At 53.9% G+C, this 21885-nt stretch overlaps 1 protein-coding gene across 4 annotated transcripts in view; it reads right to left on the bottom strand.

Moving 5' to 3' along the window:
* Window positions 1-431: 431 nt before the first annotated feature.
* The window catches only part of ALX4 (ALX homeobox 4), a 36880-nt gene continuing 15426 nt past the window's right edge, over window positions 432-21885 (bottom strand). For 2 of the 4 annotated variants that reach the window (XM_064152543.1, XM_064152526.1), the window contains exons 2-4: window positions 11758-12068; window positions 6778-6906; window positions 432-3693 (exon numbers count right to left, since the gene is read on the bottom strand). In XM_064152543.1, the coding sequence (XP_064008613.1) occupies window positions 3376-3693; window positions 6778-6906; window positions 11758-12068 (758 nt within the window). In that variant the 3' untranslated portion in view covers window positions 432-3375. Of the gene's footprint in view, window positions 3694-6777; window positions 6907-11757; window positions 12069-14192; window positions 14218-21120; window positions 21203-21885 lie in introns of those variants that run through there. The other 2 variants (XM_064152519.1, XM_064152536.1) reach the window with 2 other exon arrangements.

Raw genomic sequence — 21885 nt, forward strand, 5'->3', positions numbered from 1 at the left:
CTCACTGCTTGCATCTTCCTCCTAAACTTCTCCCAGGGGAGGTTTATGGTGGGCATTAGGAAAACCATCTTCACCAAAGGGTTGTCAAGGCCTGGTATAGGCTGTCCAGGGCAGTGGTGGAGTCACCATACCTGCAGCCACTGAAAAGCGATGGATATATGGTGCTGAGGGCCATGGTTTAGTGGTGACCTGGAAGTGCTGGGTGAATGGTTGGGTTTGATGCTCTTAAAGATCTCTTCCAACCAAAATGATTCTAGTCCCAAAGCTGTGGGACATTTCTGCTGTTTCTAACAACAGGCAACATAAAGCAGTCCCTTTGTAGTCTGCCTACTGCAGAGCCAGAGGCAGGAGAAACATCTTACTACTTCCATGAGGCTAGAGCTGCGTGCTCTTGGGTGCTGCACCCACAGAAGACGCCACCATGGGAACCATGGCTTGGGAACCACTTTAATGAAGTTTTGTTTGGGACAGAGCTTGGAGCTTCAAAGGCAAATCCAAGATAGGAAGCACAACTCAATGTATGGGCAGGAGTGAAACACCAACTAAGAAATAAATAGAGAAGGAAGTCATAAGAGTGGAAAGGCATTAAAATCATCCTCCTTATAAAAACCATTCATTAGGGAAAAAAAAAGGGCTTCATGATGGTAACTTGAGCTTGCAGGAGCAGTGCTGACTCTTTAGATGATGTTGAGATGCAGGTTGGCTTGGTATATATATACACACAAAATGTGCATGTATTTAGTCAGAGGTCCTTGTTATCAGCTAACTTCAACCAAACAACACCCCCCCCCTTTAAATCAATTAAAAACCTGGGTGGCTTCAACCTGCTTTTGGAGACTGCCAAGAGGAGCCTCTTCCATCAAGTCACCCGTGGGAAGCCCCGTGACATCTGAGGCTCTGGGGAGCAACGTTTCCCCACCCTCACCTCATGATGCTTTTGGGCAGTGGGGTTTAAAGCAGGTGGTGAGTCCAATGTGTGCTTTGCACCCGGGTTTTAAGGGGTGAGAAAGCCTTGGCCAAGCCTCTCTGACTGCTGCCAGGGGTCTCTCCTCTTTCCCTAAGGCAAGGGATGCCTCCTTCAGTCCTCTGGGCCCAGGTGAGGTGCTGGCCCTGTGGAAGGCCAGGAGGAAAAGCTGCCTTTTAACTAAACTCTGGAATGGCCACAAACCCCTGCTGGGGTACCCGCAGGCCACACGAGACCCATCTTCATGTGTCCACCTACCCTACCAGCCTAATTGGCCTTGTGGGGAGAACACAGGGAGCTGGACTAGGTGAGCTTTAAAGGTCCCTTCCAACCCAAAGCACCCTGCAACTCTATGATCATGTGCCCCTCAGGGCAGCAATTCTTCAAGGCACTGTATGCCGACCATGGACAACATCCTGCCCCTCAGTGTACCTGGGAAAATGCTCTCCCTACTGCACCAAGACCTGCTGGAGAAGCCACCTTCTGCCATCCAATCCTTTGGTGGCCCAGGACACTCAGAAGCTTCCAGTGTGCCCGGTGGGGGGGGGATTTCCACCTTGTCTGGTTGGTGATTTCTGTCCTGATCCAGTGATCACAGTTAGCACCTAAGCCATCAGGCTCAATGGCCGAGTTGAAAGTTCAGGCTGGCACCCAAGTCCTGGCTGCTTGTGGTGGGAAAGGCTCTGCTCATGCATGTGGTGTAGGTTAAGGGTGTGGTGTACCCAGGAAGGCATCCTGAGATGCTAGAAGGTGTCTCTAGAGGCTGGAAGGCATCTCTAGGTCATTGAGATGCCTTCCTTGGCACTGAAGAAGACGGTGCAGTGGTGGACTTGGGGGTGCTGGGTTCCCTGTGGGACTCAATGACATTAAAGGTCTTTTCCAAATGAAAAAGTCCCATGCCTCGTCTCTGCTGCTGTTCTCTTATCCCAGCAGGTTAGTGGTGGCACCGAGCAGGAGGAGGGGGATGCAAGTTCTGGTGGCAGTAGAGCCCTGCGTTTCTCTTGTGAGCCTAGGGGGCAGCTGCCCCAGCTCAGGCCACGCTTTGTGGATGGTGGTGCTCAGAGAAGCTTCGGCTTCCCCCTGGTGGGGCAAAAGGTTGGCCCAATGTTATTCCTTGGAAAGCACTGGGATGGAAAAGCAGAGGAGGCACATCTGGCAAGCCAGGCACGCTCTGGTGTCTCCTGCTTCCTCTGCAAGATGAAGAGGATCCGAAGAGGCTGGAGGTGTCACAGCGTCACCTCACCCAGCCCTTTGAACCTTCACAGCCTGCTCCCTGTGCTGTACCCACCAGGAGATGCCCATAGCAGCTGTGTGCAGCAGGACCCTGGGGTGGAGGGCTGCAGGGAGGGGCTGTGGTTGCACATATCCAGCGCCAGGGCAAGGTCGAGGAGGGTTCTGATGACCTTAGGCAGCCTTGGTTGTGTGCTGGCACTTCTCAGAGCAGTCTCTTTGGAGACCTGCGGGTTTTCACCGCAGCTGTTGTCCCCTCCCTTAGCTGCTGCCTCTAAACTGAGAGCAGTAATTCTCAACCCAGGGAAAGCCAGAGGAGATATTTTGCTGCCCCACCATGCACATGAGCCTCAACACTGACTGTGACTGTGGGCAAGCCAAGCCCAGGTGCTCCCTGGGACAGCAAACCATGCTGGGAAGCTATCTTCTACTGGGGTGGGTGACCAGAGCCTGGCCAAAACTGCCAGCACCATGGAAGAGAAAAGGAACATACCCTGCACAGCCTCCTACATCTCTGAGCTTCGTCTCAGCCTGCAGGATGGAAAGGAAGCAGGGCAGGAGGAGATGGGTGGGCAAACGTTGCCTTCTTTCTAGCTTCAAGGTGTCTCCCCGGCTTGGCTGCAGGAAGCCATAGATGCTTGCTAAAGAGTGGGAACCTGAGAGATGTCTCTGTGTTGGTGCCAGTCTCCATCCCATCCACTGGCCAGGGCAGAACAGATCTGAGCAACACTGCCACCAAGTTAGGAGGCGAAGGGGAGCGTGGAGGTATGTATGGACTAGTGGTGGTGGCGGTGGGCTGGCAGAAGCCCCTGAAAACACCTTCGGGCTCTTGCTCTTTGGAAAGGCAGGTCTGGTGTCAGAAAGAGGAGCAGGGAGGAAAAAAACAACCCTGGGTTATTGCGGGGAGGGGACGATGGGAGGGGAACTCATCCCAGCCCAGACCTCAGTGGAAGGGGGCACTGCTCCGCACCCCTCCTTCTCCTCGCACGACCCCAGGCGGCGGCGCGGCGGGGCCGGGAGCGCCCCACTTACGTCCCCATGTGTCCTTGAACGCGCCGAGGGTAGCTGAAAGTGCTGCGGTCAGATCCTCGAGGAGGCAGCTGCTGGCTGGAGTCCGAGCGGGGTGGGGTGGGTTCTGCTGTCCCCCCACGCGTGGCGGGTGCCGGGCGTGCCGCCCCTCGTCATGTGGCCCAGGAGATGGCCGCGCTGTGCTCCTTCGCCTTCATGCGCAGGGCAGCGATGCTGGAGGTCTTGCGGTCCGGCTCGCCGCTCAGCTCGTAGCCGTTGAGGCTGGGGCTCATGCCGGCCGCGCCGAAGAGGCCACCCATGTGAGTCTGTCCCACGGGGCCGCCCGGGCCGCCCAGGAAGTCAGAGACGCTGCTGGCCGCGTGGGGGTGGGCGTGGGGCGACATGCAGGAGGGCACCGTCTCGCAAGGCACCACGCAGGCGGGCACAGGGGAGGCGGCTCCGTTGTTGCCGATCCAGGAGGGGTTCTGGATCTGGGGAGGGACGGTGGGTGGGAAAAGGAGGGTTAGGGCTACCCAGTTTGGGATGTGACCAATGGCTAGGGGCAGGAAGGGATCTGGGCAGGCTGCACTGAAGGACTAAGCCTGCATCGGTGGGATGAGGCTCAACGAGGCCAAATGTTGAGCTCTGCACTTTGGTCTCCACAACGCCACGAGTGCTCCAGGCCTGGGGCACAGCGGCTGGAAACTGCCCAGCAGGGAAAGACCTAGGGATGACGGTCAAGAGCTGGCTGAAGATGAGCAGGTGTGTGCCTGGGTGGCTGAGGAGGACAGCAGCATCTTGGCTGGGATCACAGCATCACTGAATGTTAAGGGTTGGAAGGGAACTCTAAAGACCATCCAGTCCCACCCTCCTGCCAGGGCAGGAACACCTAAAGCAGGTCACACAGGAACACAACCAGGCAGGTTTTTTAATGTCTCCGGAGTACAAGAGTCCACAACCTCTCTCGACAGCCTTCCCAAGGGCTCTGGCACCTTCACAGTGAAAAAGTTCTTCCTTATGTTCCCATGGATCCTCCCGTGCTCCTGCCTGCACCCAGTGCCCCTTGCCCTGTCATTGCACATCCTTGAGCAAAACCTGGCTCTGTCCTCCTTACAGTGCCCTCTGGCTCCTCTGCTCCAAGCCCAAGAGCTCCAGTGCCCTCAGCAAGGAGACGATCAGCAATTGTGTGGCCAGCAGGACCAGGGCAGGGATTGTCTCCCTGTACTCACTGATGAGACCACACTTCAAATGCTAGGCTCAGTTTTGGGCCCTTCACTGCAAGAGGGACATTGAGAGCCTGCAGCAGGTCCAGAGAAGGACAGCAAAGCAGGTGAAGGGTCTGGAGAACAGAGCTGGTGAGGAGCAGCTGAGGGAACTGGAGTTAGTTGTGGAGAAGAGGAGCCTGAGGGCTACACCTCCCTGAAAGGACATTGCAATCAGGTGGGAGTTGGTTCTCCTCTCCCAAAGAACAAGTGACAGGACAAGAGGAAATGGCTTCAAGTTATGCCAGTGGAGATTTAGGTTGGACACGAGGAATAATTTCTTCCCCAAAAGTGTTGTAAAGCCCTGGAGCAGTCAACCCAGGGCAGTGGTGGAGTCCCCATCCCTGGAGGGATTTCAGAGCTGTGCCAATGTGGCCACCTGGAGCAGCCACCTGGAGCTGCTGCAGCATCCCTGCAGAAGAGGCAGGGGGTAGGTGTGCTGTGGTGGGGGGATGCTGGATGAAAGCAGGGAGGTGAGCAGCTGGAGCAAGAGAGCAAAAGGCCTTTCATCCCACCACCCCACTGCACCCTCACCCATGGCCTCTTCCTGACCTCCTACCTCCTGCAAGTTGTTTTTTGGCTCTCCAGAGTTGGGAGAGGAGGCCAGGAAGGGGGGGGGGGGGGGGGGGGGGGGGAGGGTGTAGAGTGGGTGACAAAGGCAGGAGAAGGGCTGCTGAGAGTGTTCTCTGCTCGCAAAGCTGCCTTGGCGTCTCTCAGCTGTTTCATAAGGGCCTCTTGTTCAGCTCGGGGGAGATGCCAAGCAGGAGAGAGGTCAAACGCTCTTGGCTTGGCTGCAGGGGAAGCTTTGGTAGGGAAGTAGCAGACAGCTGTGACACCATGGAGAGAGGACTCCCAGCAGACCTCGGAGGACAAGTCGGGGCCAGAGCATCACAGCTACAGAACTATATTCCATAAGTCTACAACTATGCCCTTGAGCAAGTTCTGGGTGGTGGGAAGAGCGGTTGGCCAGCTGGAGGAGTGGTTATTTGAGGGCAAAGCCCCCATTCTTCCTGCCCTAGCATCAACTGAAGGCAGTGCTGGAAATCAGAGGCTGACCCAATGCTTAGGAGGCTGCTGTGGCATGTCCAGGTGTCCCAAGACAGAACGGTGAGGCAGGGAGGAAGCTCTGTCCTCTGCCTGCTGAGCCAGGGCAGGAATGGTTTCATCAGGCTCCAGGAGCAGCCCCAGATACTGCCAAGGAGGCTGCTCTCACCCTTCTTTTGGAGCACAAAGGCACAAGCCCCTTGGAAAACTTCCCTGGATGTCACCAAGCATGCTGCAGGTGCATGCTCTCATTGGAGAGAGATGGCTGTGAGAGTTTGCCAGGGGAAAAGAGATTCTGTCCAAGAGTCTAAAGAAGGTGCTTGAGAGAAGACAACCAGGGAAGTTGTCCTGCCCCTCTCCTCTGCTCTAGTCAGGCCTTATCTGGACTCCTGGGTTTAGTTCTGGGCTTCTCAGTTCAAGACAGACAGAGAACTAGAGTCCAACAAAGGCTGTGAAGTTGCTGAGGGGCTTGGAGCAGGTCTGTGAGAAGGAAAGGCTGAGAGCCCTGGGGCTGTTGAGCCTGGAGAAGAGCAGTTTGAGGGGATCTGAGCAATGCTCAACAACAGCTAAAGGGTGAGGGACAAAGAAGCTGGGGCCAGGCTCTTTTCAGTGGTGCCCAATGACAGCACAAGTGGCAACGGGCACAAAATGGAACCCAGAAGGTTCCATCTAAACATGAGGAGGAAATTCTTTGTTCTGAAGGTGTTAGAGCCCTGGAGCAGGCTGCCCAGAGAGGTTGTGGAGCCTCCTTGTCTGGAGACATTCCAAACCCGCCTGGCCATTGTGATCCTGGGCAAGCTGCTGTGAGTACAAAGACTTTGGGCTGGATGATTCCCAGAGGTCCCTTCCAGCCCCCACCAGGCTGGGACTGTTTGGATTGTGTGAAATCAGAGTGTGGCAACAGGGAACCTTCCTGGGGACTACTCAGGTTTTAACCATGTCTCCTGCACCCTTTCCAAACCAGTGGCAGCAGCAGATGTGGTAGAATAAGAGTGGTGGAACACAGTGTGCTGGGCAAGGTGACCTGTGCCCAAAAGGTGACTGAGCTTTGTTTCTTCACTGAGAGTGTGATCAGGGATTGAAACAGGCTGCCCAGGGAGGTGGTGGAGTCCTCATCCCTAAAGGTGTTCAAGAAACCTGTGGCCATGGCCCTCGGGGACAGGGTTCAGCAGCCATGGTGGTGTTGGGTCTGAGGTCTTTCCCAGCCCAAACAGTTCTCTGGTTCACTGATTGTGTGGGGCAGGGCAGGGGGTGTGGGGCTGAGCTCACCTGGGCGTAGTTCTCGGCGCGGGTGAGCAAAGGCAGCTCGTAGGCGGTGGAGAAGTGGGTCCGGACCTGCTGCATCTGCCCAAAGCGCTCCCGCTTCCGCCACTTCGCTCGGCGGTTCTGGAACCACACCTGGGGAGGGGGTGACAGCAGGGGGCTGTCAATAAAGGGGAGCTGACAGCAGCCTGGCAGCCCCCGGAGAACCCACTGGCAGGCAGGCGGTGGTGCTTGGCATGGGAGCAGAATGCTCCACACACAACCCCAGGGGAACCTGGGGGTCATCCCATGCTGCTGGGATGCTCATCGTTTGGAGCTTGCCTGCCTGGGGATGTTCCCAGCTCTAAATTCCCACAGGGGCAGCCCAGCACCCTCGCACCCCAAAGCCAGTGTTCCCCAGGTGCTGCCACTCAGCCTCAGATGAGAAGTGTGAATCCACTTGTGCATGCTGCTGCCAGGATGAAGCCAGTAGCGCTGGGACTTTCCCCAAGCCTCATCCCTGGCTATGATGGTGCTGTTGGCTCAGAGCTTGCATTTCTCACCAGGTTCTCAGCATTATTTCTCTTCACTACGAGAAGAAAAAAACAACCAACCGAAAAAGAAGTCTGACACTCCTTCCCTCATTAGCTGCAGGAAAGGACCAGAGCCCTTCTGCAGCGTGGCACAGCCTTTGCTGTACACCAAGCTCTCCTTGCTGGGTTTGCAGCTCTCTACTTCACGAACCCTTCAAGGCAAAGACCAAAATTCTCTTTCTGCTCTTATTTTTACTGGCTTGACATCAGTGTGGGTTATTGCACTGTTGTCAGCACCACTGCTCCTGATTTGCATCAGCCTGAGAGAGATCAGAGCCTGGCCCAGTGTCTTCAAAGCCTCTTGAAGCTTGTGAGTCAGGGAAACACATCAATCAAGAGCCTCTTTGAAGGCACTGAGAGATGCAGGCGATCACCAGGGGCTGGGTTGTGCAGGTCACGTCAGTGCATGAAAAGAGCGGCCCTAGAGCCGCTTGCTTCTGCTTCGAGTTTTGCACGGTGGTTCAGAAGGTGGGAGGGGGGACATGGCTAAGGAGCCATGCCTGGGCTTTCCAGAGAGAGGCAGACCCAAGGGATTGTGGTTTCTGGTCTGAGCTGACCTCCTTGCCTGTGCTGGAAGGGTTGTTACAGGCTCTCCTGCTCAAGTTTCCCCCTTGCCACTATGTTAGCTCCCCACCACCATGCTAGCAGCAGGCAGCTGAGGGTCTGGCCATGCTCACCTGTGGTTTGCTCAGCATGGGGAGCACCAAGACATATCCTCCCCATGCTGCCCCACAGCCACTGGCATGGGCCATCTCTAAGCTGCCCATACTAGCCATACCCAAACCTGCAACCCCCACCCCCCACTCCCCAAATCAGATCCCCCTCTGAGGACTCTCAGTGGGTGCAGAAAGCCCCAGAAATAAGGCCCTGACGTTATCCCAGCTGCACATGGAGAGAGCCCTACTGGAGCAGGTTTGATGCCCCCAGGCAACTGTCTGCTTTTCTTCTACCTCTTCTTGGCACAGCCGCCGCAGCCCAGCTGCAGGCCAGTCCCAGGGCTGGCCCAGCTCATGCCTCTTTGATCTGCAGATTCAAAGTTAGCGCTGGTGACCCGGTTGCTGGCGGGCGGAGGAGGCCCTGCTGTGCACAGAGGGGTGGGGAGCAGGTAGGGAGCAGAGCCCTGGCTGTGCATGGGGCCAGGGCCAACATGTGCCAGGCATATGCGGCCCTTCCCCTGCCTGGAGAAGGCACTGCTTGCCCTGTCTGTTCAGCTAGGCTTTGGGCAGCCCCTTGAAACATCCCACCTGAGCATCCCACCCGAGCATCTTGCCCGGCCTTCCTGACTGAGCATCTTGCCAAAGACCATCCCCCCCAAGCATCCTTCTCGATATCCATCCTGAGCATCCTGCCCCAACATCCCATCTGAGCATCCAATCTAAGCATCTCCCCACGGCTCACCACAAAGCTGGTGAGAGGCCTGGAACACAGTCCCTATGAGGAGAGTCTGAGGGCACTGGGGGTGTGCAGCCTGGAGAAGAGGAGACTCAGGGCAGAGCTCACTGCTGTCTACAACTACCTGAAGGGAGGTTGTAGCCAGGTGGGGTTGGTCTCTTCTGCCAGGCAAGCAGCAATAGAACAAGGGGACACAGCCTCAAGTTGTGCCAGGGCAGGCCTAGGCTGGATGTCAGGAGGAAGTTATTGGCAGAGAGAGTGATTGGCATTGGAATGAGCTGCCCAGGGAGGTGGTGGAGTCACTGTCCCTGGAGGTGTTCAAGCAAAGCCTGGATGAGGCACTTAGTGCCATGGTCTAGTTGATTGGCCAGGGCTGGGTACTAGGTTGGACTGGATGATGTTGGAGGTCTCTTCCAACCTGGTTGATTCTATGATTCCATGGTGGTGCCCAGCTCTGTGGTGCAACCTCTGGAGCCATTGCTGTGGAGTTTGTGCATTTGGCTTCCCTGGGCTGGAGCTGTGGGGAGGTTTCCTGGAGCTGAGCAAGGCAGAACAGGTTTTTGAATCTGCTGCTCCTTAGGCCTCCATTGGATTGAACTGGCGCTGGCAGAGCAAAGTGGTTGAAAGGGGCAGTTCCTGCAAGGATTGGATGAGCTTAGAAAGTCCCTTCCAACTCCTAGGATCCCATGGTGCGATGAATTGCAGTCCCCGTGTGACGGCTGACTGGAAGGCTGTGGCAAACCATCACGTCAGTCGTGCTGCTGGGGCTATTGGAGACAGCCTGAGGGATGGCGTCTGGTCTGTAACACTTGTGGCAAGATTTGGACCACTTACTGAAGTTCTCCTTTCTTTTCTGGTCCTTTTTGGCTGCTTGGTTTCTTCTGACCTCCTTAGTGCTCCAGGGAAATCAGGACAGGTAAGGCAGTGTGTAATGCAGTGATGTCAGCAAAACCCAGCTCAGCCTAAAGATTTAGGATCACTGGATCCTGTAGGCTGGAAAAGACCTTGAAGAGCATCAAGCCAAACACTCCAAGTCCAACACCAACTCATGTCCTTCGGCATCATGTCTCCGTGGCTTTTAAACTCCTTTGGGGATGAGAACATCACCACTGCCCTGGGCAGCTTGGTCCAGGGCTTGACAACTCTTTCAGAGAAGAAGCTGTTCCCCATGTGCAACCTCAACCTCCCTTGGTGCAACTTGAGGCTATTTCCTCTCATCCTATCACTTATTACCAGGGCGAAGACACCAACCTCCAGCTGCCTGCAGCCTCCTTTCAGGGAGTTGTAGAGAGCAATGAGGTCTCAGCCTCCTTTTCTCCAAGCTAAATAACCCCAGTTCCCTCACAGGACTTGCACTCTAGATTGAAGACACCTGCTTTAAACACCACACCCAAGCCCCACCAGAAGCTTGTTTTCCTTGCACTGCCTCTCACCCTTCGCCAAGAGAGACTGTTGTGGGACAGGGACATGCCAGTGGCTGTTGCAGAGGTCAGTGCAGGGTGGAAGGGTAAATGTCATCTCCCCAGCTCCTGCAGACGCAGCTTTGATAAGCCCTGATGTGCCAAATCAGCCCCATAAAACTCCACAGAACAGAAAATGTTTCGTGTCTCCATAAACATCCAGCCAGATGCTGGTACCTAAATCCATATGGATCCACAGCTGACGTGCTGCAGAGGGGGCAGAGAGGCTGGGAATAGCCTGGGACAAAGAAAGCAGGAGGCTCCTGCTCACTGCTGCTGCTGGCCTGTCACCCTGCCCCTGCCACCAAGCTCCCTGTGCTTAAGCCGGGACCTTACCAGCCAGCTGGATGGATGCCTGGGGACTGAATGTCTGCAGGCTGCATTGCTGTGTCCATCCTTCCTCCAAGTTACAGAGAAAGTGGTTTCCCTGCTCTCCTACCCACCCCAGCCTAGGCTAGAGGGCGACGTTCTCTCCATCTCTGCCTTCCAGCCTTGCCTCTCTCTTCCCTCTGCCCAACCTGTCTGCCTAGCTCCAGGACTCCATCCCTCTGCAAAAGTCTTGTCTCCCCTCTTCCTGGGGATGGCCACCAGCCTGCAAGAACAGAGCCAGAATTCATCCTTGAGCACTGAAACTGGACACCATTTTATCAGTGGCCTGGAATGGGAAATTGGAGCCTGGGATGAGAGAACTGAATAACTCAAGCTTGTTTTCATTTCATGTTTAATTTCCTGCAGGCTTAGCTCAGTCTTTCCACTCCTTCCACCAGCCTCCCAGGGTTTTATGGGGGAAAAGGGACCAAGATATATTACTTCTTGCTTCGTTTTGCTTTTTGGGTTGGGTTTTGTTGTGTTTTTAGGGTTTGTTTTATTCTCCTTTTTGACATTTCCCTCTCATCCCAAGCCCCTGCTGCATCACAGGGGCACCACCAAGAGCTTTTCATTAATGGGCTCAGGAACCATGAGGGTGGCTCTGAAGTGGGGTTTGGCATTCCCTGACTGCTTCCAGTCCCTTCCCTTCCTTCTCCACCATGGGGCAGACCAGGAGGCAAAGATACAGCCCAAGAGATGTGGTTTAGGTATCTGGAGAAGAGAAGGCTGATGGGAGACCTCATTCTCTATGAGCCCCTGGAAAGAGGCTGGAGCAGCTTTTTGCTCTGTATCACCAGGTTTCACAGAGTCTCAGCACAGACTTAGCCAATCAGGCAAACGAGACCTGCCTCTCATGTGTGACCCTCAGTCTCTCCAGAACTGAAACACCTGGCCACCTCTTCATCAACTCGTTCAACACAACCTGTGACATTCCCCGTCTTGCCAGGAAGAGCCCTAGAAAGGTGTGATGGTGTGCAGCTCCCCCTGCCCCAGAGGGGTGCAGCTCCCCCTGCCCCAGAGCGGTGCAGCTCCCCCTGCCCCAGAGCGGTGCAGCGGTGCAGCTCCCCCAGCCCCAGAGCGGTGCAGCTCCCCCAGCCCCAGAGGGGTGCAGCTGTGCAGCTCCCCCCGCCCCAGAGGGGTGCAGCTGTGCAGCTCCCCACACCCTCGCCCAGCCCCAGGCCGAGCCCCGTTACCTGCACCCGAGCCTCGGTGAGGTCCGTCCTCATGGCCAGCTGCTCCCTGGCGTAGACATCTGGGTAGTGCGTCTTCTGGAAGACCTTCTCGAGCTCCTCCAGCTGGTAGCTGGTGAAGGTGGTTCGATTCCTCCGCTTTTTGCCCTTGTTGCTTTCTGAGTCGGTCTTGTCCATGGGGCTGGGGAGGTCTGTGCTGGCCCTGTCCTGGGGCACTTTCACCCCGGCTTCCTTCACGCTGAGGTAGCTGCTGTCCATTCCCGGCGGGTCAGAGCTCGGCTGCAAGTCAGCTTCTCCCAGACTGCTCTCCTTACCTGTTTGGGTGGGAGAGTGAGGAGAGGAAGTCAGGTTTGAGCCAGCGGAAGGAGGAGGACGGAGCTAGAGAGAAGGCAACAGGTGTAAATCTTTCAACCTGCTAATTGGTTCCACCAATTAAAGCTAGCCATGATAGCTGGGGGGCTAGCACCAGCCTGGGCAGAGGCAGAGGAGGGAGGTGAGGTTCTGGGTGTAGAAAAGCTGCTGTCTTTGGTCTTGGAGGGTGCTGGAGCTCAGTTTGGGTGTTGCATGGGGGCTGGCCAGGCTGTACCTAAGGAGGAGATGGCTGCTATGGCAGAGAAGTTGATCACAGCCCATGTATGCCAGCACAGCCACAGAAAGGGGCGCTGGGACAAGCTCTGTCAGCTCCTCCAGGAGTCAGGCTGGAGGATGACCCAGGAAGGATGCATGCACCTCAGCAAGACCCTCCTTCACCTTCCCCCCACCCACAGTGGGACTGAACCTCATAGACCACTGCATGCCTTGCTCCTGGCCATAGGAGAAGTCTCTGAGGACAGAGGCGTCCAAACCTAGACCTCAGAGGATGGTCCCCAGCAGCATGCTTGGTGAGATTTGTTTCTGCCTGTTCCTCTGTAGGGCTTAGTAGCTATGGGTAAAACCACCTCTGAGCTCCTGCAATGGGCCCTGCATACACTCAGGCACAGGCACTGAGATGGGATGTCCTCTCCTGGCCACCCTCTGCCCCCAGTGACAGCAGTGTACCCCCTATCCATGCTCTCCTGACCAAGCCAAGGTCATTACAACTGCTCAATCTTTTAATTTTCTTTTAAAAAATACTTCCTATTAGCCTATTTTTAAATGTTCTCCATCCAAGGTAAGTCTTTCTGGGAAACAGCTTCACCATCCAGTGATGTCCCCTCTGGGAGCTTCCCCTAGCAGGGTCATACCAGGCTCGTCAAGGCCAGCTGAAGCATCCTAGCCCTTATTCTCTGTCCCTTGCCCTTGTGTCTTTGCAAATCCCCCCATTGCTTTTGCCAGCACTCAGCCCTCATCACCACATCATTCTGCCCAGTTCACTGTCCACTTTCAGCTCAGCCCTTCTGAGAAGGGCTCTGCTATGGCTTCACAGCTGACAGCCCACAGGTGGGTATCTATCCTCACTCTCCAGCTGTTTTGAGGTGACTGGAATGAAAACAGAAAGGTGAAATGTAGCTGTCACCCTTCTAAGGCTGAGCTGTGAAAAGGATTGGAGAGAAAAAATTCCCAGTTGGTGCAGAAAAGCTGAACTCAGACCTGGGATGGAGGCTCTGGGAGGTGCAGGAACCATCTGCCACCATCACCCTCCTGTGTTCCAGATTTTTTGCTTTCTCTAATACCATTCCCTCAGGCTTTGGAGGAGCTCCCTGCAAAGCTCAGCAGAGCCTGCTGCTGTCTATCTAAGCCCTCTTTAATTTCATCCTTAGTGGCTAAGATTTACTCTCCATGAGCATAACTAGTGACCACCACCCTGCCTCCTCCTCGCACCTCTCCACCCAGCAGACCTCCTCCACCACTCTCAGGGGATGCAGGTGGACAGGACCACCCAAAAATGGGCTGGGGGCAATGCCTTACCCCACAGCCTGGATAAATCCTGACCATCATATTTATGATTTCTGAAGCTGGTGGTAATAAACCAGCTCAAGAGAGTCCACAGCAATGGATGACCACCTTTGACATGAAGTAATACAGACCACCTAGAGATGAAGTAATAAGTTAAACGATTCCATGGAGTGTTTTGTCTTTTTCTTCTCCTTTCTTCTCCTTTCTGTTTTCATTATTTATGATGTAAGTAAGCTCAGAACATTTTCTCCTGCACCTTTGTGTGGGCTACCTCCCTAACACCCAGGTGTCAGGCCGGACCTGAAGCCTGTCCTCAAGAACCCTTCTTAACTTCTCAAGCAGCTCAGCTGGTTGGGGAATGGTCTGCACAAACACAGAGAGCAGCTCTGGGTCCGGGATAAGTTTGGGCATAGCTCAGAATCCCAGCATGGTGGAGACTGGAAGGGATCTCTGGAGATCATCCAGTCCAACCCCCCTGCTAAAGCAGGGGCACCCACAGCAGCTTGCCCAGGAGCACAATGGCTAAGGGGGTTTAGAATCTCTGCAGACAAGGAGACTGTCACCTCTCTTCAAGAAGAGACTTCTTTTCCTGAGTAATATAAACCAGGAGCTGCAGCATAAAGGTCTCCAAAGCTCCTTCTGATCCTGAAAGACAGGCAGGAGATAGTTTCAAAGTTCCAAAGATCTTCCCAGTGCTCAGCAAGAGCTAAAGGGTGGAGGGGCAAGAGGCTGGGGCCAGGCTCTTCTCACTGGTGCCAAGTGACAAGACAAGGGGCAGTGTGCCCAAACTGGAACCCAGGAGGTTCTCCCTGAACACGAGGAGCAACTTCTTTGTTGTGAGGGTGCTGGAGGTCTGGAGCAGGCTGCCCAGAGAGGCTGTGGAGTCTCCTTGGCTGGAGAGATTCCAAGTGGCCATTGTGATTCTGAGCAAGTTGCTGTGGGTGCCCCTGCTTCAGCAGGCTGGTCAGACTGGATGATCTCCAGAGGTCCTTTCCAAAGCCCACCGTGCTGAGAATCTGGGATCCTGTGTTATCCAGCATCAGTTGATGCTTGCAGCCAGCACAGAACTGAAGTCTCTGTCTCCATTCTGCATGCCTCTGAGGTGATTCCGGAGTCCAAACCCCCTGAGCCCTGGCTGCATTTCAACCCTCTTGTGCCTACCTTCTCCTGGAGTAAATCACAGGATGTTAGGTTGGAAGGGACCCAAGGAGACCATTGAATCCAAACCCCTGCCAGAGCAGGACAATGCTGTCTAACACAGAGGAACACATCCAGACAGGCCTTGAAAGGCTCCATGGAAGGAGACCCCACAGCCTCTCTGGGCAGCCTATTCCAGTGCTCTGTGACCCATAGACTCACAGAATGGTTTGGGAAGGATCTTTAAAGGTCATCTGGTCCAACCCCCCTGCAGTCATCAGGGACATCACAGTGTGCTTTTGAGGACAAACAGCATGATAAAGATTAACAGTAGTGCTGCTGGGGAGCTCACACCACAGCAAGCCTGGGGAAGTTGTGTGGTGTGTCCACACCTGTGGAGGTTGCTGTTCCTCCCCCTTTTTATCTGAATGAGCTTTTTTTTCCTCTGCTTTTGAGGGCACTTTGCTGCTTGCTTAGCTGCATGCACACCCTCCACCATGGCTACCTGGGCAGAGCTCAGCCTCATCTGTACCAGCCCAACACCTGCTGCTAGCTCCTCTTTCATGTTCTTTGAAGGCCATTCACAAAAATTGGCTCTGGTATAAAGGAATCCCTTCTGAAGTCTTCGCATAGAAGCCGTGGCTGGAGTCTAAAAGGCAGAGTTTATGCCCCAAGCCCTTCTTCCTGTGGCAGCTTCATTTCAACAGCAGAAAGAAGCTGACTTGTGAATTTTGAAGGGAAAAAAAAAAGTGCTCACCACCTGCTGTAGTGGAGGCTGAGTTTCTATCAAGCAGGACCTGGTATGGGAACAGAGAAAGGGCAAGAAAACATTCTGCCATGGCCTCCACCAGAAGAAAATGGAGCTGGTCAGATATGTGCCATGGCCTTACTACTGAATGTGAAAGGTGACCATTTTTAATACCAAGTATTCTAGAGTTGGGCATCTGGGTTCCCCCTGGTGAAGCCAGGGGTTTCTTAGTGAGCTGGCTCTCTCCTCCCTGACACCTGAAGGTCCTCAGTGGTAGTCAGAGCTTCTTTTGCTGACTAAGATGTCTCTTCGACCACACCTTGAGTTCTGGGCTCCTCAATTCAAGAGAGGTGCTGAGCTGGAAGGTGTCCAGAGAAGAGTGACAAAGCTGGTGAGAGGCCTGGAACACAAACCCTGTGAGGAGAGGCTGAGGGAGCTGGGGGTGTGCAGCCTGCAGAAGAGGAGGCTCAGGGCAGAGCTCATTGCTGTATACAACTACCTGAAGGGAGGCTGTAGCCAGGTGGGGTTGGGCTCTGCTGCCAGGCAAGCAGCAATAGAACAAGGGGACACAGCCTGAAGCTGTGCCAGGGGAGGTCTAGGCTGGATGTTAGGAGGAAGTTGTTAGCAGAGAGAGTGATTGGCATTGGAATGGGCTGCCCAGGGAGATGGTGGAGTTGCCATCCCTGGAGGTGTTGAAGCAAAGCCTGGATGAGGCACTCAGTGCCATGGTCTGGTTGACTGGCTAGGGCTGGGTGCTAGGTTAGATTGTCTGAGCTTGGAGCTCTCTTCCAACCTGGTTGATTGTGTGATTATTTTGTTCCCTCTGAGAAATAGTGATGTGTGACAGAGAACCATAGAGTGATTTCAGTTGGAAAAGACTTCTAAAGTGAATCATCCAGTCCAACCATCAGCACAACCCCACCATGGCCATTAAACCATGTCCCAAAGTGCCATGCCCACAGGTTTCTTGAACACCTTCAGGGACGGGGACACCACCACCTCCCTGGGCAGCCTGTTCCAATCCCTGACCACTCTTGCAGCAAAGAAATTATTCCTAACTCCCAACCTAAACCTCCACTTGCACAGTTTGAGGCCAGTTCCTATCATTCTATCACCTGATAGATAGCAAGAAGAAACCAACTCCTACCTCACTGCAACCTCCTTACAGGGAGTTGTAGAGAGCAATGAGGTCTCCTCTCAGGCCCCTTTCCTCCAGACTAAACAATCCAAGGTCCCTCAGCTGCTCCCCAGCAGCCCTGTTCTCCAGACCTTTCACCAGCTTCACTGCCCTTCTCTGGATCTGCTGTACCAGCTCAATGTCCTTCTTTGAGTGAAAGGCCCAAAACTGAATCCAGTATTCCAGATGTGGCCTCACCACTTCTGAGAAGAGTGGGACAATCCCTGCCCTGCCACACTATTGCTGATCCAAAATGAGATGGTGGTGGCCTTCTTGGCCACCTGGGCACAGTCTGGCTCATCTTCAGCCAGCTGTTGACTAACATCCCCAGGTCTTTCTGTGCTGGGCAATTTCCAGCCACTCTCTCCCAGTTACTTTGGACTTCTTATTGCTAATTCATCACCAGCTACCTGAAAGCTCAGCAGTGGATAGTGGTGTGAGGAAGCTTTATCCTCACATCACCACCCTGGGAGGCAGCAGACTTCCCACAGACATGGGTCTGGTCTGCCTATCAGGGCCTTCTGCTTCCTTCAGACATGAGTCACCCATGGCAGTGACCCATCTTTCACCGTTACTGAAGAGGTTTTGATGTGGGGTTATTGGCCAGCTGAGCCTCAGCAGCTCCTCCAGCCTGGGTGACCCATCATCCTAGTCACTCTCTGCTTCCCTTTGCAGCTGGGAAGGTTGGGTAGTTTCTGGAGCTCCTGCCCTGTTGTGCCAGGCAGGAAGGTGCTGCCACTGCCCATTGTCTTTGGAGCCACCACAGTTAGGGGGTTGTGAGGACAGGGAGCTCTTCATAACATGAGCTCTGCTTCTTGGGGTCCTCTCACAGTGGGCAGTGACGCCAAGGCTTTGTCTCTTTCTTGCTTTTCCTGATGGGCCTCAAACTGCTTTCCTCCCTTGGAGCTCCATAGCTCCAAGTAGGCAGAGAAGGTCCTCCTCTGGGCACAGAGATGCTTGTTGCTGCCATCCAACAATGGTTTAAGAATGGGGCACACCCTGCAGCCCCACACCTGGGCTGTGGAGTGTTCCCACCAGAGCTCCATCTGGGAAGCTGTGTCAGAGCTGGCTGGTGCAGGGCTCAGGGCTGGGTCAGGTTGAAGCTGTCACTGCTGACTAGATGACCTTTGGAGCCCCCTTCCAGCCCAGCCTATTCTACAATGGCCCAGACTTCTGCTGGATGGACACCATCACCCCCTGCCCCAGTTGGCCAAGCTTTAGTGCTTTCCTTATGTGTCCTTCTGTGTGAACTGCTGTGCCATGCCCAACCATACCCTGGCTGACTTCACACACCTCAGCTGGCTCAGTGTCACTGCTCTGCTTCAGGGCTTCCTTTAACAAGAGGGAGTCTGGTCCTTCAGGGCTTCTTTTAATGGTGTGCTTCAGGAAAGCTCCTGTGCACTGAGAGCTGTGTGAGCTCTGAAGAGCAAGCTCGATGCTGAACAAGGTGATGAAGAAAACAAAATCAGCTTGGCTAACACAGGACAAAGGTCATCTCTGTCATAGCCTCCTACCTACAAAGAGGCTTTTCAATGGGTCTCAAGTCCAGAATGGACTTACCTTGGGTAAGTGAAAGGCAGAAGAAGCAGGTCCTCATGCTCTTTGATGGAGACTTTTTCCAGAGAGGCACTGCAGAACCCTTACACTGATGCACTGACTCAACATGGGGCCTCTGTCCTGCTGCCATCTGAGCTGAGTGGCCATCAGCCTCTGGGGGATCATCTACCCCATCCACCTGTCTGCCTTACTCTAGGATCATCCATGTCTCTCAGCGTTGTTTCCATCAGAAAAATCTAGATAGAGGAAGGTTGCTTCTCCCCTGCTTGCAGGTTACCCCCAGCTGAGTTACATGATGATAGGGTTTAATGCAGCCAGAATCCAACCCCCTTCCCTGCTCCATGGTGAAGCCAAGCTTGGCACCTACAGCCCTGGAAAGAGATGACCTGAGGAGCATTGCAGCTGCTGGCAGGCAGTGCCATCCAGTGCTGAGGGCTCTCCAGATGCGAGTGACAGCTGAGGGCAAAACAGGGCTTAAGACTAAGCTCCACTCCAGAAGGAAGAGCCTAAGCCTCCCTGTCAGATGCATTCATCTGAACCTCAGCCATGCCCTTTGGCTACCATGAAGATCTGAAAAGAACCTTACCTGAGCAATGCAAGAGAAAAGGAGGTGCTTCACTGCAAGTTGTCATCTCCTCCAGTACCCCACAAGTTGAACTAGATATCTCCCCTACATTTTCCATCCAAATCCAGCTGCTGAGTGAGCAGGGCATCCTCTGCCTTGGAGTGAGAGGAGGGCATGAAGTGTGAGTGCAACCTGCCAGGGTCTCAATCATAGAGGCACTTTGGCTGGAAAAGACCTTTAAGACCACGGAGTCCAACCACTCTCTGAATCTACCAAAGCTGGCGCTGGACCATGTCCCTCAGCACCACATCTCTGCCTCTTCAGTACCTCCACAGATGGGCATTCAACCACCTCCCTGGGCAGCCTGTCCCAGGGCTTGACAACACTTTAAGTGAAGAAGTCTCTTCTAATGTCCAACCTAAATCTCTCCTAGTGCAACCTGAGGCCGTTTTATCTCTTCCCATGCTCAACCACGTCCAAGCAAGGCACCACCACTGTGTAGGACAGCAGATATCCATCAGCCAGCCACTTAGTGGAGAGCAGGTGGGGAAGGCTGGTGAGGAGGCCAGACTTGCCTGAAGGAAGCTGAGCTGTGGCACGGCTGGAGAGTGATTCAGCCTGTCCCGTGTGTCTGTGCCTGCCCGGGCAGTGCTCACGCCGCTGGTGGGTCCGTCTGTCACTCTCTGCATTCTTCTGTCTGTTTGCCTTGCTAAAGCAACCTCTCTGGGGCAGAGGCAGCGAGGCATTGCTGAAGTTCAGCTGCCTCCCAGAGGTGGCTTCCCGTGGCTGGTATCAAGGCTGAGCTGCAACCTGACACCGTGGGCACAGCAGAGGGACAGGAGGAGGAAAGGCAGAACCATTTGGTCGAGAGCTGACCTCCCTCCTCCTGCCCCTGCACTATGGAGCCCTGGTTGCAGGCACCAGCCAGAAAGGCTCTGACCACCTGAATGTCCTGGTTCAAACTAGGACAGAACTAACCCTGCCCAGAGATTTGACTTCTTGGCTCAGGCTCTTCTCTGAGTGCACTTTCTGAGGCTCAGGTCAGTTTGCACAGCCAGAGGCATCTTTTGGCAGGGAGAAGCTGATGGGAAGAGTTCCTGCCAAGGGCTGGGCTGCAGAAAGGCTCTGCCTTAGACTTGCTCCCTCTCAAACTGAAGGCACTGCCACAGCTTGTGCCCCACCATGGGCCACAGGAAGGCAGAGGTGGCAGCCGTGGGGAGAAGCAGACAGGACAGGTGACCCTTAACTGGCCAAGAGGAGATTGCATCCATGGATGGCATCTTCAGGAGAAAGATGAGGGATTGCCAGGTCAGGGCTTTTCTTCATTGGCTGGTGTTCCTGGAGAACTCTGTCCCTTCTGTCTTCAGTCCTGATCCAAGGTACTGCTATTGCCCACATAGTACAGTTGGCACAGAAGAGCCACCAGGAGGACAACAACCCTAAGTTTTAGACTTAGTATTGTCTTTAAACTTAGCATCTTTGCAGCTTGAAGATGCAGATCCTGTTGGCCTCAGCCTCTCAGATACCCTGGATCATATCTTGGTCATCCAGACCTAAGACCTCGGTTCAATCCAACACACTCCCCAGTCTCCAGACCTTCAAGCCTATGCCACATCCAGCTTTCTTATCCCAGCCTTCTGCTGCTTCCCCACAAAGAGCTTTTTTTCTGCCCATAGCTACATCAATGCACTCCTACTTTCTCTGGACCATCTCCTGGGTTAAACTGCCACTGCAAGAAGAGTGAGTTCAGAGCTGGCTGGAACCATGCCCAGGAATCTACAGTGTTCAGATGTGAAAACGAAAGCTGTTGCTGCCTTACTGTCTAGGGCTTGTTCTGAGACAGCTTTGCAGAGAAAAAGGCATGAATCACAGAATTGCTTTGGTTGGAAAAGCCCTTTCAGATTATCCAGACCAACCATTCTCTAACTCTACCAAAGCTGGTGCTAAACCCTCAGCATCACATCTCTGCCTCTTTTCAACACCTCCAGGGATGGAGAACCAACCACCTCTCTGGGCAACCTGTTCCAGTGTTGTCTCTGTTCTAATTTGAGTTTCCCAGAGACTCAAATATAGTTGATAGAACCAATAACAATTTATAGGATGCCCTTCCCTCTTCCCCCTTCTTTCCCAAAGGAAAAGGAATTAGATGGAGAGAGAAAGGAAGGTAAGCACACCCAGGCAAATAATCTCACTGCAATTTGGAAGTTAAAAGAAGAAGTTTAACAATAAATAAAAGCTATTTGAGGTAGGGAAGTTACAAAGGTACAGGGAGGGGAAAACAAGATACAAACCAGGTAAATATACAACCAGATTTGATGGCAGTGGGGTTGTCCTCTCGTGAGTGCTGGCCATGTGGTGTAACAAAGAGCAGCAGGAAAGAGGACTGGTGATTGCTGGTGAGCAGGAAGGCAGGGCAAAGGGGCAGCCCCCCTGCTTTTATGGATCTCAGGCAGGAAGGGAGAGTGGGCTAACCACCATCACCTGGTAGTGTTCAGACCCACCCCTGGGGAGGGGTCAAGACCACCTGGGGTCAGGGTCAAGATCACTCCTCCCTGAAGGGTTAACCCTGTACAGGTGTTTGAGAACCCTTTCAGTGAAGAAGTTTCTTCTAATGTCCAACCTAAACCTGCCTTGGTGCATGAAGCCACGAAGCACCTTCCCACCCCAAGGCCCAGTTCCACTGAATCCACAGCACAGTGCACCAGAATGTAGGAGAAAAAGACATCATCCTTTTTCTGCCTGACATGAAGAAACCAGAACTGTAGTTTTAGCTACACTCTTGGAAACAGCTTCACTGACTCAGATGAACTTAAAAAGGGAAGAGAAATAAAAAGATAGCCAGAGGCAACTGAGTGCTGTGGGAGCTTTTAGACCAAATCGGTATGTTTGGATGAAGTTAGAAGCAACTGGAGGCAGGAGTTTGGTGGGAAATGTCAGACAGCAGACATAAACAACAGCAACTCTGGTAAGATACATCCTAAGAGACAACAAAAACCTCAGGGCTCTTGGAAGTGATGAAGCTCCTGGAGCAGCACTAGAGAACAGGGATCTTGGAGCTCACTTCAGCCAGTG

Source organism: Pogoniulus pusillus, chromosome 1 (assembly GCF_015220805.1).
Source record: "Pogoniulus pusillus isolate bPogPus1 chromosome 1, bPogPus1.pri, whole genome shotgun sequence".
NCBI classification, from domain to species: Eukaryota; Metazoa; Chordata; class Aves; order Piciformes; family Lybiidae; genus Pogoniulus; species Pogoniulus pusillus.